Here is a 14,153-nt window from a genome sequence, read left to right as displayed (position 1 = left end):
TCCCCAAGTGGATCCACTTATGCTCATTAACAAGGTCTATAAATTATAAATGAGTGACTTTTATAAAAGGAATAAGCAATTCAATATATTGCTCCAGTGAGCTGCTTGGACATAGCAGAACTTTCTTAAATCTCCTGGGTGCCCAGAAGTTCTGTGTGTATTATCCTTTCATGCTCTTCTTATTTCAAGAGCATCACACAAGCGTCCCATCCATTTTTTGAACTCATGAGCATGTAAGTTCATGAGTCCAGCAAACCAGGAGGGTCTGAAAGCTGTCCCCCACTGCCACAACAGATGCTGCATTCACATAATGGATTTCAGTGCAATGCATGTATCCTGTCCCTTTCTATGACTTTTTTTTTTGTTTTGTCTTCAACAGTCCCAGTACCTTCCTACTATTTTCCATGATTCCTGCCATTCTTTTTCTGTTCAGATGTATGGTAGCATATAGCAAAAACAGGAGTGTTTTCATGAGGGAAAGAGCCTGCAGGTCTTTGTAATACAGAATTATTTATTAGAGAATTATGGGTAGAATCAAACAGTCATTTCTTGTGCTCTACGTGTTCAAGGACAATGAATCACACAACGAAAGCAACATGTAGCCACAGTTCTGCACATTTTAACATGGAACATGTGGAACAGAAACCATGCAGGAAGGCTTCTTTATGCTGTCATTTCACAGACTGAATGTTATGTACACTAGATCACACATATACATCAACACATGTACATAGCACAGCTGTACAGTATTGGGCTTTCAATGAGGCACTGCTAAACCATGGCTTATACAACAATTCTCTAATGTAGGAGAGTCTAAAGCCCTCACAATACTGACAGAAAGAAGTATCAAAATACTAATATGCATATTACAGCTATATGAATTTGAAGAAAACCTGGAATTAACAACCAGGAATGTAAGCAGTGACAACTGTGTTCCATACAGATTGCTTCCAAATCTAAGACGGGTAGAATTGTAATACCAATATCACACTCTAAAATTGTGGCACACAACAGTACCCAGTATATTCACCATCCCTTGGGCACTTCGCTTTCTGCAATAGTTACTACAGAATATTTTTAATTTAGGAAAATTGACTTTTATTGTCATATGTTAACATCCAGACTCTCATATGCATCATTCCAAATTTGAAGCTAAGTCTCTTCTGCACTCCTCTGTGCTCACCAAATACATGGTAAGTCAAACGGCACAACTGCTCCCTACCAGTAGCTTCTGAGAAACATATCAGATGAACCAACATCCTCTACAAATGGGATCTGAACTTAAATTTGTACAAAGCTCTGTTAACATCTGGTCTTCCAATACACTCACAATTCTTAAAAGAACAACTAAAGCCTCTTCACTGTACCTCAATCTTTGGTGGTTCCTGTACAGTACTAGATTCATCTTGAGGTTTCTCTACATCAGTGGGTGCCTTTGTTTTTTTCTTCTTTTTCTTCTTTTTCTTCTTCTTTTCTGACCCTTCATCAGGCTCAGTTTCACTAGCGTCATTTTTTGTTTCTGACTGCTGAAAAAAAAGCATGAAGCATGACCACTAGAAATTGATTTCTTTCAGTGCCACCTGCCAAAATAAATGCAGGTGACCACGCTTATATAACTAAAGGGTATCTTAATCAATACCAGCTCGGACATTAAGTGGACAAGGAAAATTCAAGATCTCTTAGAAATTCAGAGCTACTGCAGAAACTCTTCATTTGAAGCACACTGCATGGTCATCAGAACTTATTGGGACTACTTAGATTTCAACAGGAAATATCCACCCAAACAAGGCAGGAGTCCCATGTTTCATGTCTCATTCTGAGGGTCAGGAATTTGAAAGAAATCCAGCCTAGAAGTAATATATTCAAATCAGTTATTTTGGAAGTTTGTATTGCTGGAGTAGCACTGCCTTTTTGACACCTGGTTATTCTTTTCCACTACAGAAGAAAAATTCTAGTAAGGTCAAGGTAACTTTAAATTACTTCTTAAAAGCTGCATTAGAAGTGGACGCTGTACAAAGCCTAGTAAAAAAATAGCAATGTCGCACATCAAGAGACACACTCAAAGTGACAAATCAGTTTAAGCAGACAATTATCAAGTACCTTTGCTTCACTATCCTGCTTCCCTTTGCCGCTGGAAAGATTTTCAGATGCTGGTGATGACACAATTTTCTTTGGGGGCTGTGAAAGTACCTTGGCCCAAGACACGTGTGGCTGAGCAGAGCCATCTGCAGGTGTTTTAGGAAACGCTGCTGGAAAAAAGGTGAAATACAAAGATGTCTCAAAAATATTTCTCATAGATTCAAAAGAAAAAGGATTGGTAATGACTTAATGAAGGACTAGCAAATGCAGCAGACAGCCATATTCCTTCTGAGGAAGGACTGAAATAAGACACTCAGACATCTCATTTATCCAGAAAGCTTTCCAGAATTGTTACTCCCTACATTGTCCTGCACATTTGGCCCAATTAAATAATTGGAAATCTACACACAAATAAATAATCCCATGCTCATTTTCAAACCTATTTTACTTTAAAATAATTATCTTCTGCTATATGTATATAAAAAATTCCTTTAATATTTATCTGACTCATACAGCTTTCACATACAAGACCATGCCAGTACTTTCTACCTTCTAAAAACTTCCCAGTTTTACAGACATACATACCAGCTGAAAGACGTCCTAAGGTGCCTCCGCCTACAAGAATTTCACCACCGAGAGGTATCCGTGTTTTGAAAGAACTCACACTTAATTTTGTAAATATTCCTAACATACAGCAAATACAGAACAAAATCTAAATTTTTAAGAATGAGAAAAGCTTTCACTGAACAATCAAATAGCATAATGGGTCTACATGGCAAGGTTTGGGAAGCAGGGAGAGGCTGCAGGGGTGGCCTCTGTGAGAAGGTGGACACTGCCAGCCCCAGCCAGCTCCGAAACAGACCTACTGCCAGACACAGCTGAGCCCATCAGCAACGCCCGTGGTGCCTATGTGATTACATACTTAAGAAAGGGTAAAAAAACCCCACTGTACAGGAGTTATGAGAGGGAGGGGTAAGAAAAAATGCAAGAGAAACCACCCTGCAGACATAAAGTCAGTGAAGAAGGAGAGGGGGAAGGTGTTAGAGGTGCTGGAGCGGAGATTCTCCTGCAGCCCCTGGAGAGGGCTGTGGTGGAGCAGGCTGTCCCCTGCAGAGGAAGGACTGGCAGAGAGGAGCTATTATGAACTGACCACAACTCCCATCCCTGTGTAGCTCAAAGGAGTGAAGATGAGCCTGGGAAGAAGAGAGGGTCAGAGGAAAGTGGTTTTAGTTTTGTCTTTGTTTCTCACTATCCTACACTATTTTTAACTGGCAACAAGTTAATCTTCAGTAAGTTGAGTCCATTTTGCCCATGACTGGCAACTGGTGAGCAATCTCTTTATCCTTATCTTGATCTACAAGCTTTTTTATATTTTCTCCTCCTGTCCTGAAGAGGAAGGAGAGTGAGAGAGCAAGTGGGTGGGAGTCTGACTGTGGTCAACCGACCACAAACTGCTACTTTATTCTGGGGGACAGGAACTGAGGATAGTGGTTTCAGGGGAATATTTGTTTGGGGAAAAATTATTAGCAGATGACTTCAGAGTTTGTGGAATAACTTTATCTTTAGAGGGCCCTTTAAGGCACTTCAGCAGATTAACCTGCACTTTCTGAATCTTACTGAAGTCAGTGGGAAGATAAGGACCAAACTCTCCGCACTGGTGCGTGTCTGTGTATAAGCAGAAATCCAGTGAGAGTCACTTAGACAATCCAATGCATAACACATGTGACACCTCCAAGGCAGAGTCCTGATGAACAGAAACTTTTTTCACACAATTCTGGATTTAATTATTAATTTTAAATACTTACTTACTTGAAACCAGCCACTTGATAGTTTGTGGCAATTAAAAAAAAAAGTTCTGCATCCCCACAGCCAGACTACAGATAAACAAAAAAAAGGGGATATTTCAGCATCACAGTTCTCCACAGCTATCCTTTAACAGATGTGACAGAAATAACGTATGCCACAAAATTTTTTAGGTACATACTAGGCTCTAGACTGCCAGCTATATAAAACAAATCTGCTTATCAAGACTAATTAAATATTTACCTCACATTTATTCTTGAAAAAATCTGAAAATTACTCAGACCTCCAATACTCAATATGTGTTACCTTCTCTTCTCTTAAAGAAGATGGGAGGCAACTACAGCAATATTTGCTGTATCAATGAAGTAGAGAAGGTTGATAAACCCAGTTTTGATCTGCTGATGAAAATCTAAGCAAGAATGACCTATAAGTGGTCACATCACTTGAAAGAAACTGGTACAGCTTGTTTTGTCTAGCTTTTTTTTTTCTTTTGCAATGAGCTTGCTATTTGATTCCTTTTTTACTTTACACATCAATAACTCCTCAGAACACTTGAGTTTTCCAAACTGATGAGATGCAAGCAGTTAAAATACAGCAAAATCATTTGTCTGGAGCACTGTTGTGGTTCAGCCCCAGTCAGTAACTAAACACCACGCAGCAGCTTGCTCACTCCCCCAACACCTGTCAGATGGAGGAGAGAATTGGAAGAGCAAAAGCAAAAAAAAAAAAAAAAAAAATCAACTTGTGGGTTGATATAAGAACAGTTTAATAATTAAAATAAAATAATAATGATAATATTATGATAATAACAATAATAATATAATAAAAAGGAAAAGGCAAAAAGGAAAACCCCAAAACACAACCGATACAGCCGCTCACCACCCGCTGACCGACACTGCCCGTCCCTGAGCCACGACTGCTGCCTCCCTCCCCCAGCCAGCTCCTCCCATTTAACATACTGGGCATGATGTTACATGATATGGAATATCCCTCTGGACAGTTTGAATCTGCTGTCTTAGCTGTGACCCCTCCCCTTCCGGCTTCTTGTGCACCTGGCAGAGCACGGGAAGCTAGAAAACTCCTTGACTAGTCTAAGCACTACCCAGCAACAACTAAAACATTGGTGTGTTATCAACATTATTTTCATACTATTTCATATATTTCATACTATTCAAAGCACAGCACTACGCCAGCTGCAGTGAAGAAAACCGACTCTATCCCAGCTAAAACCATGACAAGCACTTACCTCTACCACCAAATGGAGAGGGAATTAAGCTGACTACTGTTTCATCTAAAGTTTTTGATGAAGCTTTGCTTTCCACAGAAGTATCTTCCTGTAAAGTAGACAGTCAGGTATCATAAAAATACGAATAAAACCACTGATCTAAACAGAGCTAAACATTAAAAACACCCATGAGTTAACAAAAATCCTCAACCCATAGACAGATAAAGGTGTAGGGAACTTTGTAGCCTGACTTTTTTTGCTGCTTAGTGGAACAATCATTTCAACCCTACAGCATTACAAAACACAACCAGATGCCTCTCCACTGCTGTACAAGCAAGATGATGCCTTCTCACTCTTTACAAAAGCATCCAAACAATGATTCTAAAAACAAACAAGAAAAAATTTTAACATTCCAAGTACATTAAAAGCAAAGTCCATCGCAAACTCAAACTAGCAAGTGACAGCAGAAAGGTCTTTTTTTCTTTTCATCATATGCAGTCTTCCACTGAGAGGCCCTGGAAATATTATACTGTTTGGATCCTTCAACATATTCGTCTTTAGTCACTGTTGAAAACTCTGATTCAATACATGTGATATACTGCTGAATGTGTCAGTATTGTATTTACTAACAAAAAGGGAACCAAGGAAATCAAGAAGAAGAGTAAAGTTAAATGTTTATGCCTTAACAGTATTTTTCCCTCCTAGTGGAATTCTGTTCCTTATTTTTACCCTTTAGCACAAAGCAGGTATGTACAATATTTCAGACTTTTTTTTTTAATCTGTTAAAACTGTTGGACAAGTGACTGCTTACCTATTATTTCCAGGCAAAAGAGAACAAGAAGCTGTTAAACCTCAGGAACGTATGTGCTCTGTATAGGCTAGCTAGGAGTCTAGACCATAGCAGTATCATTCTAAATTTTAACAGTATTTGGCTTTCCCCTATCTACTGGCAGCACATACAAGGAAAGAGTAGTGAGAAAAAGTAAAAGAGGAGACAGCAAGGACTGACACCACCATCTACAAGAAGAACGGTAAAACCTCTGGCTATGAAACTCCTTGCTTGCAAGGCACTTACACAGGTCTTAAACTACCACAATAAATGCAAAATACTTGCATTCAGAAATGCTAGAACTGTAGACAAGTTTTATTTTTATGAGTTCTGCAACACGAAAGCATCAGCTAACCTCTGTGTTCAACAAAAGAGACATCTGTGGTTGACTAAGGCACGTAATGTTACGTTCTGCTGAACATATTGGTCCACTTTTATGATGCACATTCAGTATCTCGCTGCTTCCCAAACTCTGTGACTTGTGGAAATCCAGAGCGGTAGCTTCAAATACGGGCACAGGAAGAGACTCTGTTTTTGGAGTTTGAGTTGACTTCTTGTTTGTAGTTTTACTGAACCTGTCTGGATAAAGCATGTAAAGTCTAAATAGTTAAACTTGCTTGTGATCATTTCTAGGTACGCTCTATAACCCACTAGTTGACATAACTACAGTAACTGTCACAAGAACTATTGCTACATGTCGCTCATTAAAAAAAACAACCTAGCAATTATAACCAACATACATACACAACACTGACTCAGGAAGGAACTCTGAATTCAGATACTTGCTTAGGAAATTTTTCATATCAGTTTACATAAATTTCTTCAATCATCTAAAGGACGTAAGTCACCATCCCTTGTCAAAAAGTCACACAGGATAGAAATCCTGTTCCTTAATTATTCTAGATCTAGAAACATGGTCAGAAACTGGAGGCAATAGCACAGTCAACCGTTTTATGTGTATTCAATGTATTTCTACCCAAACAGCACATTTGTACCTGGCTTCACGGAATCTCTGCTGCATGCGGAAGTCTGGAATGAAGTCCTGTTCACAATTCTGACAGAAGAGTCATCTCCATCGTGCCTTTTCTTGTCTGGCTTTTTCTCACCCTCTTTTGATCTCCTCTGCTGCAAGTATTTGTGACATATTTAGTTGATTTTACTTGACCTTTGTAAAGACATCAAGTTTGCCTTAACTTGAGTTACAGTCAACTACCTCTGCACCCGGAGCTTGACCATCAAGTTACCACAACATAAACAGTTAGTATAGCATAAAAACAAATAACCAATAAAAACAGGGTCAGCTAGAGATTTGTTATTTACATTGTCAACTATGCCATTTTTAGCATACATTATAGCCTGAGCAAGAGGGATTATTCCCTATGTATCTAGAAAACTGTACTTTGAGTTCTCATTAACCAGAGCATTTCCAATAGTTTAAAACTGTTTGGTCTTAAATTGTCCAGCCTGATTCTCTCAAACCGAGTTTCTTCTAGAACAGGGCTAAAATCTTAAAAGCATTCCAATCTTCTGACCAAACTACATATTATGGACAAAACTAGGCAAGACTGATGTGACAACATCCAAAACACTTGGGGCAGACAGAAAGTAATTAGAAAAGAATCACCTGTATGATCCCAGTAAAGCAAACACATTCACCCGTTCTGTGAAGTCTGAAAGCCCTGTGATTCTTGCAAGAAACAGTTTGGCAGAGCTGGGCTCAGGAATCAGTATGGCAGGCAAGGAACAAGCACCACCTTGCATCTAAGCAAAGTATACTGTATCAACCTAGGTAAGTGGCTTAACTCTTCCTGATTACAGGATTTTGGACTAAATAAAAGGACACCTGGCAGCAACACTATTTCTTGGGTGGAAGGACAAGCATTTCCTGACCTCCAAAGCTAAATTGTTAACGCTTTAGGAAATGTGATCAAGATAATGCAAAGCTGCAAAGATCAATCATTTCTCTTCAAGCTCACAAAAAGTGACAGGGAACAATGACAAGAACACTGTCAAACAGTTTACAGCTCAGCCCAACAAACACCACAGAACTCCTCCCAGAAGTTTTTTCATATCACCTCTGCAAACACCAAGCTGTTCACCTCTCCAGAGAGCTTCAGTGCCTAATTTTTCTCTCAGCAAAAAAACTACTGATTTTAGGTTTTTAGCCTTTGTATCTCACGTCTAGTAATGCATGCTTAGAACCTAATCTTACAACTTCCTCTACACCAGCTTGACCACAGTGAAGTTACCAGGCCTCTGCCTATGGAATAAGGTCCACCAGAAGGATGTGACTGGAGAACAGATTGCTTGAACCTGTTGAAAACTGCCACCTTACAAATCCAAGAGACACAATGTCTAACCACAGAGGAAAATGGGTTAATAACATACTTCATTCACACCCCCCACCCCACCCCGGTCTTTATATTTTGAGGAGTTTGTCTATTTTTTGTTTGAAAATATTACCCAAGTTTCAGTAAATTTATCCCCTAACAGGCACACAGAAAAAATGGCAGAAGATGTTTACTGAACATCTGTTTTACTTTTGATTGAAAAATAACATTTCTAATATGAACCTTTCTTCCCTCTCCATATCAACACAAGTTTCTACCCTTTTGTGGATTGTTTTCTACCTGTAGCAGGTCTTGGAAATCCTTCAAGAACAGAAGTGGTCTCGTCACTTCTCAGCCATGTAGCTGATTACAGCCACCACGTCTCTCCTAACTCAGGTTCATGGAAGCTGCCACTGGGCTTACAAAAAGTCCTTCCTCCCTTTCCCCCCAGGCCTAGTGAACAAAGGAAAGCATAGTTCACAAATGAATGGTCTTTTCTATCTTTTCCTCCAGATGCTGCTTTCTGAGGAAAAATAATTAAATTCCCTCATGTTCCAAAAATACTGCTTGAAAAACTCTATTAAATTTTAACTGTAGAATTCCATGAACTCTTTTCTAATCAAAGCTGGGCACATTACTACCATCCTCTTTAAATGCCAAAATGCCATTCATTATCACTACAAGAGCAAAGAGTGATTATTCACTTTACAAAATGAACAAAACATTTAGAAAGATCCATTTCAAATAAGAATTTAATTTTTAAAAAACATGTATTTGCTCACCTTTGAAAGATTCCTACTTTCTTGTCTGATTGGATACGTTCGCTCAGCAGATTTACTGACTATTCCTGAACCATTATAGTGTGTTGAGCTGTTAGAATGATATTTTGAGCCAGCTACTGGATATGGATTTGAAACAACATCAGGTGAGTAAGAGCAGCTGGAGTATTCACGGAAGGCAGGATCTCCCAGAACACTATGTGATGGACATTGAGAAAGAGATGAGAAGTCATCCCGGGGCAAATCTTCAGCGTATACTTGTTGCCTAGATAAACATATAATCTCTTGGCTGAAGAATTTGTTTAACAAGAAAGCTATATTTCAAAAGAAAACTATTCCATGATACTTCAATTAATTATTTACTCACTGCTATAGACTGTTTTAAAAATAATCAATTTTGTTTTGGGAAACCATGCAGTTTAAATGCTTTAAAATATGGATGTTTTCTGTTTCCACATTTCAAAGTTAGTCTGCTTTGCAGTTATAGTCCTCGTTTCTGTTTGAAGTTATCCAGATTCTTCGTGCTTATTTTTGGTAGGCTTTTCCTTTTGAAACAAACCAAAAGCACAGTACAACTACATGACATGCATTACATTTTTGACTGCAAAAATACAAACGTTAGAGTAAAACCTGCCCTAAAATGCCACAGTAACAATGTAGGAGTATAGCATCATATAGGGTATAAGACAGATATAAAATACAACACAGAATTATAAGATAATCAATAACTGACCTGCAATTGACCACCACAGCTTATGAAAACACAGCATGTCTGGGGCATGCCTTTTTCCTTCATATATATACTCAAAGGTCCTTTCTAATTTCCTCCTACACTTTGTACGGAAACTATATGCTGACATCCAAATTTGATTAGAGAAAATTAATTTATCTCCTTAAGAAAGCTGCATTTAGTTTTTAAAGCTGGTCACCATGAAGTGGCCAAGCTCTGAATCTTGGGTAAGTAATGAAAGACAGAGAAACCTTCCCACCAAAACAAGAGAGCTCATATAACACATTTCTTACTGCCTGCTGCAATTCTTATAGACTATAGTCAAAACAACCACCATCATTTATACACAGAGAAGAATAGCAAAAACTGAGGGTCAAAAAAAATAGCTATGGCTCAGTTGAACAAGGCAAAACGTTAATCAGAATATTGCTGCTGTCTGATTGGTTTGTTTTTGTTTTTTTTTTTAATGCCCACTGATTTAATGCTAATGCTGTGTTTTCCACAATGCATAGGTCAGGCCATACTCACCTCAACATTAAATTCCTATTACAAATGAAAAGGAGTTGAAAATACTGAGATTTCCTGTAGGAGAAATCGAAGGCCCAGAAAGAACGTGTTCACTAAGGGTCTAACTGAACTTGTTAGGATGCACCAATAGCTTCACAGTAATTGCAAAATTAATCCAATGCTTAGAGTTCTGAGAAGCAACTAGAGTACAACCTAACATCACAAGATTCTTACAAGACTGGACTACATCCTGTCCTACTACACAGGCTTTTTCTTCTAGCTTGCTCTGGGGTTAACAATATTTCTGTAAGTCTACCATGAATGGATTTTTTTGTCAGGCCTTATTAGAAAAAAACCTTTTAGAAACCTGTAGCATTCTTACTAAACCTGCCCTTCTGGGGATGCACAGGTTGTGCAGAGGAGATCCAGGAGGAGCCCCGTACCTTATTTAAATGTTTTTCAGCACGAGAAACCTTCTTGGAGGTTCTTTCTCTTCCTTTTATATTACTATATTTACCCTAGCCTTGCAATAACTCAATCATTCTTTCACCGAAGGACTGGATTGAGCTCCTTCCAAAGCACCAATGAGCCAGATCCAGCATCAGAGACCCACAAATCCCCCTTAATGCTCTGTAAGAATACAGGCCCTTGGGAGCAAGAGACAAGGTACCAGATATATGCCCAACGAACATAAATGCAAAACCCTAAATCATTAAGACAACGCCCAAGCGTTTCTACAGTTAGAATATTAATGTATTAGAGCTTTGACTTCATAAGAGTATTCAATGTCCAAAACAGGAAGGTTGAAATCCCCCAAGAAATAAGATTCAGAAAATATACATACTTATCCAAAGATGGTTCCTGAACAAATGGGTAGCATGTAGTTAAGTACCTAGGAAACACACATGCTTCTGAGGGTTCTGACCATGCCACAGTTACCGCCACATGTTTTGGAACAAATGGTTTGACCTCTGCTGACAACTTGATGCCCTGAGAAACAAAAGGTTTTTTGGCTACATGCATTTGGAGATTAATGTCATCAGTGAAAAGTACTTATCCCTGTGAGCTTAACTGTCATAGGAAAATGTTAGTTTACTCTCTTCTAACAAAACATGCAAAACAATAAAGCTCACCAAAGGGAAATGGAGGAAAAGGGAGAAACAAAAGCAAGGAATTCTAAGAAAAATGTGACTGCTCTGCAAAGCTATTTGCTTTAATACCCACACTTATGAAATACTCACAAAGGTCAGCTACGGAAAAGAAAGAGGCTTGCTTAACACAAGATGCAGTAAATGCTAACATACAAATTCTTACTTCAGATTTGAGCAATATAAGCTAAAACTCAATACTCACAAAGGTCAGTTATGGGAGGGACCAAGGCTTACTTCACAAAAGATGCAGTAAACACTATTATATGAATTCTTACTTTATATGTCAACGATATAAGCTAAAGCACATAACAAATACATACTGGCACTACTGTAAGAATGAACTCTGGAAGTATGTGACAATAACGGCTCTGCATACACCTGTATTTTAAGGTAATCTGCCTGAAATGAATACTTAATCAGACAGCCTTATCGCTTCTGGCACAACACAAATCTATTGAGTTTTCCATTTGTTCTGAATTACCATCAACTTAAACTGGATACGTATATATGGAAGGACATTGAAACGCGACTCAGTATTTATTGCTGTTGCAGTGTTACACTGCTTTGCTCACTCTAATGCCTGCCACAAGTCACTCTTACAGCTGATTGTGTGTTTTGGGGTAACTGATATGCTATGTGAAAACTGGAATTTTTTTCACTTGCCAAAGGCAATTTGATTGGCTAAATAACACACATGGCTTTTAAAAATATTTGAACGGTAATTTCAACGCTTGAGCATATAAACTGGACTCTCTGCATCCTACAGTAGCTCAGCATTCACTTCTATCATAAACATTTGACAAGCTCTGACAGCCTAAAGTAAATTACAAGTAACAGCAAACTCTCCCGTTTCTGAATCTACCAGGCAGATCCAAATATACAATGAACGTCCACTGTAACAGCGGCAAATGAAAGGTGAAATTTGCAGAGTTAAGTACGCTATTTGGGAGGTAAATAAAGCACAACAGTATTGAACAATTATTGGGAGTGCAGTGCTCTCTCAGCACGTAGCGTATGCCGGGAAGCAACCACCGCTGCGGGGTGATCGCTGACGCCGAGGACCCCGCGCCTGGCCGGGAAGCGCCGCCCGCCGCCCCTGAGGTGCCCGGCCCGCCCCGCGGCGGGACCTCCGCTCCCGGGCTCCGCGCTTCGGCTGCCCGGGGGCAACGCCCGGGCCCCGCCGCGCGTCCCGGGGAGATCCCCGTCCCCCGGGGCTCCCCGCCCCAGCCGCGGCCGAGGCCGAGGCCTGGCTCCAGGCGCGGGCGGTGGGGGCGGCTCGCTGACGGCGGCTCCGCACCCCCGTTACGCAACGGGCCGGGAGGAGCCGCGGAGGGAGCGGGGAGCTGCCGCGAGGAGCCGCCGCCCTTACCTGGCTGCCTCGGCCCGAGCCCAGCCGCCTCTCCGCGGACATGGCCGGAGCGAGCCGCCGTCCACTCCCCGCCAGCCCGGCCTCGGCGCGGCGGCGCGCCCTTATGGCGTCACGGCCGAGGATGGGGGGCGGTGGCTCGCCGATCCCGCCCGGCGGCGCGAGGCGGGGCGGGGCCGAGACCCCCCGCAGCCCCCGGGGCAGCCGCGCGGGGAGGGGGTGGTTTGCAGCGCGGTGACGCCACCCGCGGCCGTGAGCTGGGATGACGTGCCAGCTGCGTCACGGAATGCGCCGAGAGCAGCTCCGGCCGAGGGAGGTTGGTCCTACGGTGAGGTGCGGCTGATCGCTGTCCCCCGGAGAACGGACAGCGGGGCGCAGCGGCGGGCACTCTCAGGCAACGCATCGGCAGAGAGTCTTTGTAAGGACTGGCAGCGGCAGGGGGACGCCAAGAAAACAACACCCGAGGCTCCGGTGCTAAAGCCCTGGGGAAAAGCGTGGCTCAGGCGCAGCTCAGCGAGATTCGTCCCGACAGTTGTTCTGGTGCGGTGCCTGCTGGCACTTGGAGAGCCCCACTCCGAAGGGTAAGGCTGTTGAGCCACACCTCGGCCCTGGTGGCCCATTACAGCCCATCTGACCCCCACCCAGATAGACATCTCCAGCAGCTTCAGAGGAAGGATCACAAGGGTGACCTTCCTCACCAAATTTGGCAGCTTACTTACTTGTCCATCATCTTGACCTCAATCACATTACACAGGGAGAGCATGTACTTCATCAGTTAAGGTACATGTTGGCCTTCCACATCGTCCACAGCTCTAACACTTGCATTTGATGTGAACCAGACACAACCGCTAGTACTACACACAGTCATTCAAACACCATGCACCCTGAAGCACCTGTTAAAAAAACCTGATTGTATGGCTGTTTGTGCAGGGTCCCAGGATGCCACAGTGACCATTTTAATGCCACTTATTACCCTGGAACCTGTCAGATCAAGTCCACGCAGCAGGTCACCTTTGCTAGCACACAGCTTCCTAATAAAGTACTGATCAGTCGCTGTATGAGCCCTGACCCTTTATATGGTGAGGAAATGAGTTCATGCTGTCGAACAGCCAGCAGCTGCTTTTGTTGGACAAAAAGCATTCACTTTGACATTTCTAGTACCCTGGTTCCAGCTGGCATAGAGTTAATTTTCTCCCCACTAGCTGCTGTAAGGCTGTGTTTTGGATTTAGGATGCAAATAATGCTGACAGCTCACTGCTGTTGCTCAGCAGTGCTTACGCTAGTTAAGGACATTTCCAGCCTCCTGTGCTCTGCCAGGGTCAGAAGCCAGGAGGGGGCACAGCCAGGACAGCTG

General features: G+C 41.6%; 1 protein-coding gene across 7 annotated transcripts in view; it reads right to left on the bottom strand.

Annotated features, from left to right (window-relative positions):
* The window catches only part of SECISBP2 (SECIS binding protein 2), a 29,437-nt gene extending 16,525 nt beyond the window's left edge, over positions 1-12,912 (bottom strand). Inside the window, exons 1-8 of one of the 7 annotated variants that reach the window (XM_064438683.1) lie at positions 12,803-12,912; positions 11,127-11,272; positions 9,049-9,310; positions 6,932-7,061; positions 6,292-6,515; positions 5,129-5,216; positions 2,101-2,249; positions 1,368-1,526 (exon numbers count right to left, since the gene is read on the bottom strand). In XM_064438683.1, coding sequence (XP_064294753.1) covers positions 1,368-1,526; positions 2,101-2,249; positions 5,129-5,216; positions 6,292-6,515; positions 6,932-7,061; positions 9,049-9,310; positions 11,127-11,272; positions 12,803-12,844 — 1,200 coding nt within the window. In that variant the 5' untranslated portion in view covers positions 12,845-12,912. The remainder of the gene's footprint in view (positions 1-1,367; positions 1,527-2,100; positions 2,250-5,128; positions 5,217-6,291; positions 6,516-6,931; positions 7,062-9,048; positions 9,311-11,126; positions 11,273-12,802) is intronic. The other 6 variants (XM_064438684.1, XM_064438686.1, XM_064438687.1 and 3 more) reach the window with 6 other exon arrangements.
* Positions 12,913-14,153: the final 1,241 nt, after the last annotated feature.

This window comes from Phalacrocorax carbo, chromosome Z, assembly GCF_963921805.1.
Source record: "Phalacrocorax carbo chromosome Z, bPhaCar2.1, whole genome shotgun sequence".
NCBI classification, from domain to species: domain Eukaryota; kingdom Metazoa; phylum Chordata; class Aves; order Suliformes; family Phalacrocoracidae; genus Phalacrocorax; species Phalacrocorax carbo.
The sequence above is the reverse complement of the archived record's forward strand: the minus strand, read 5'-3'. Positions and strand labels throughout refer to the sequence as shown.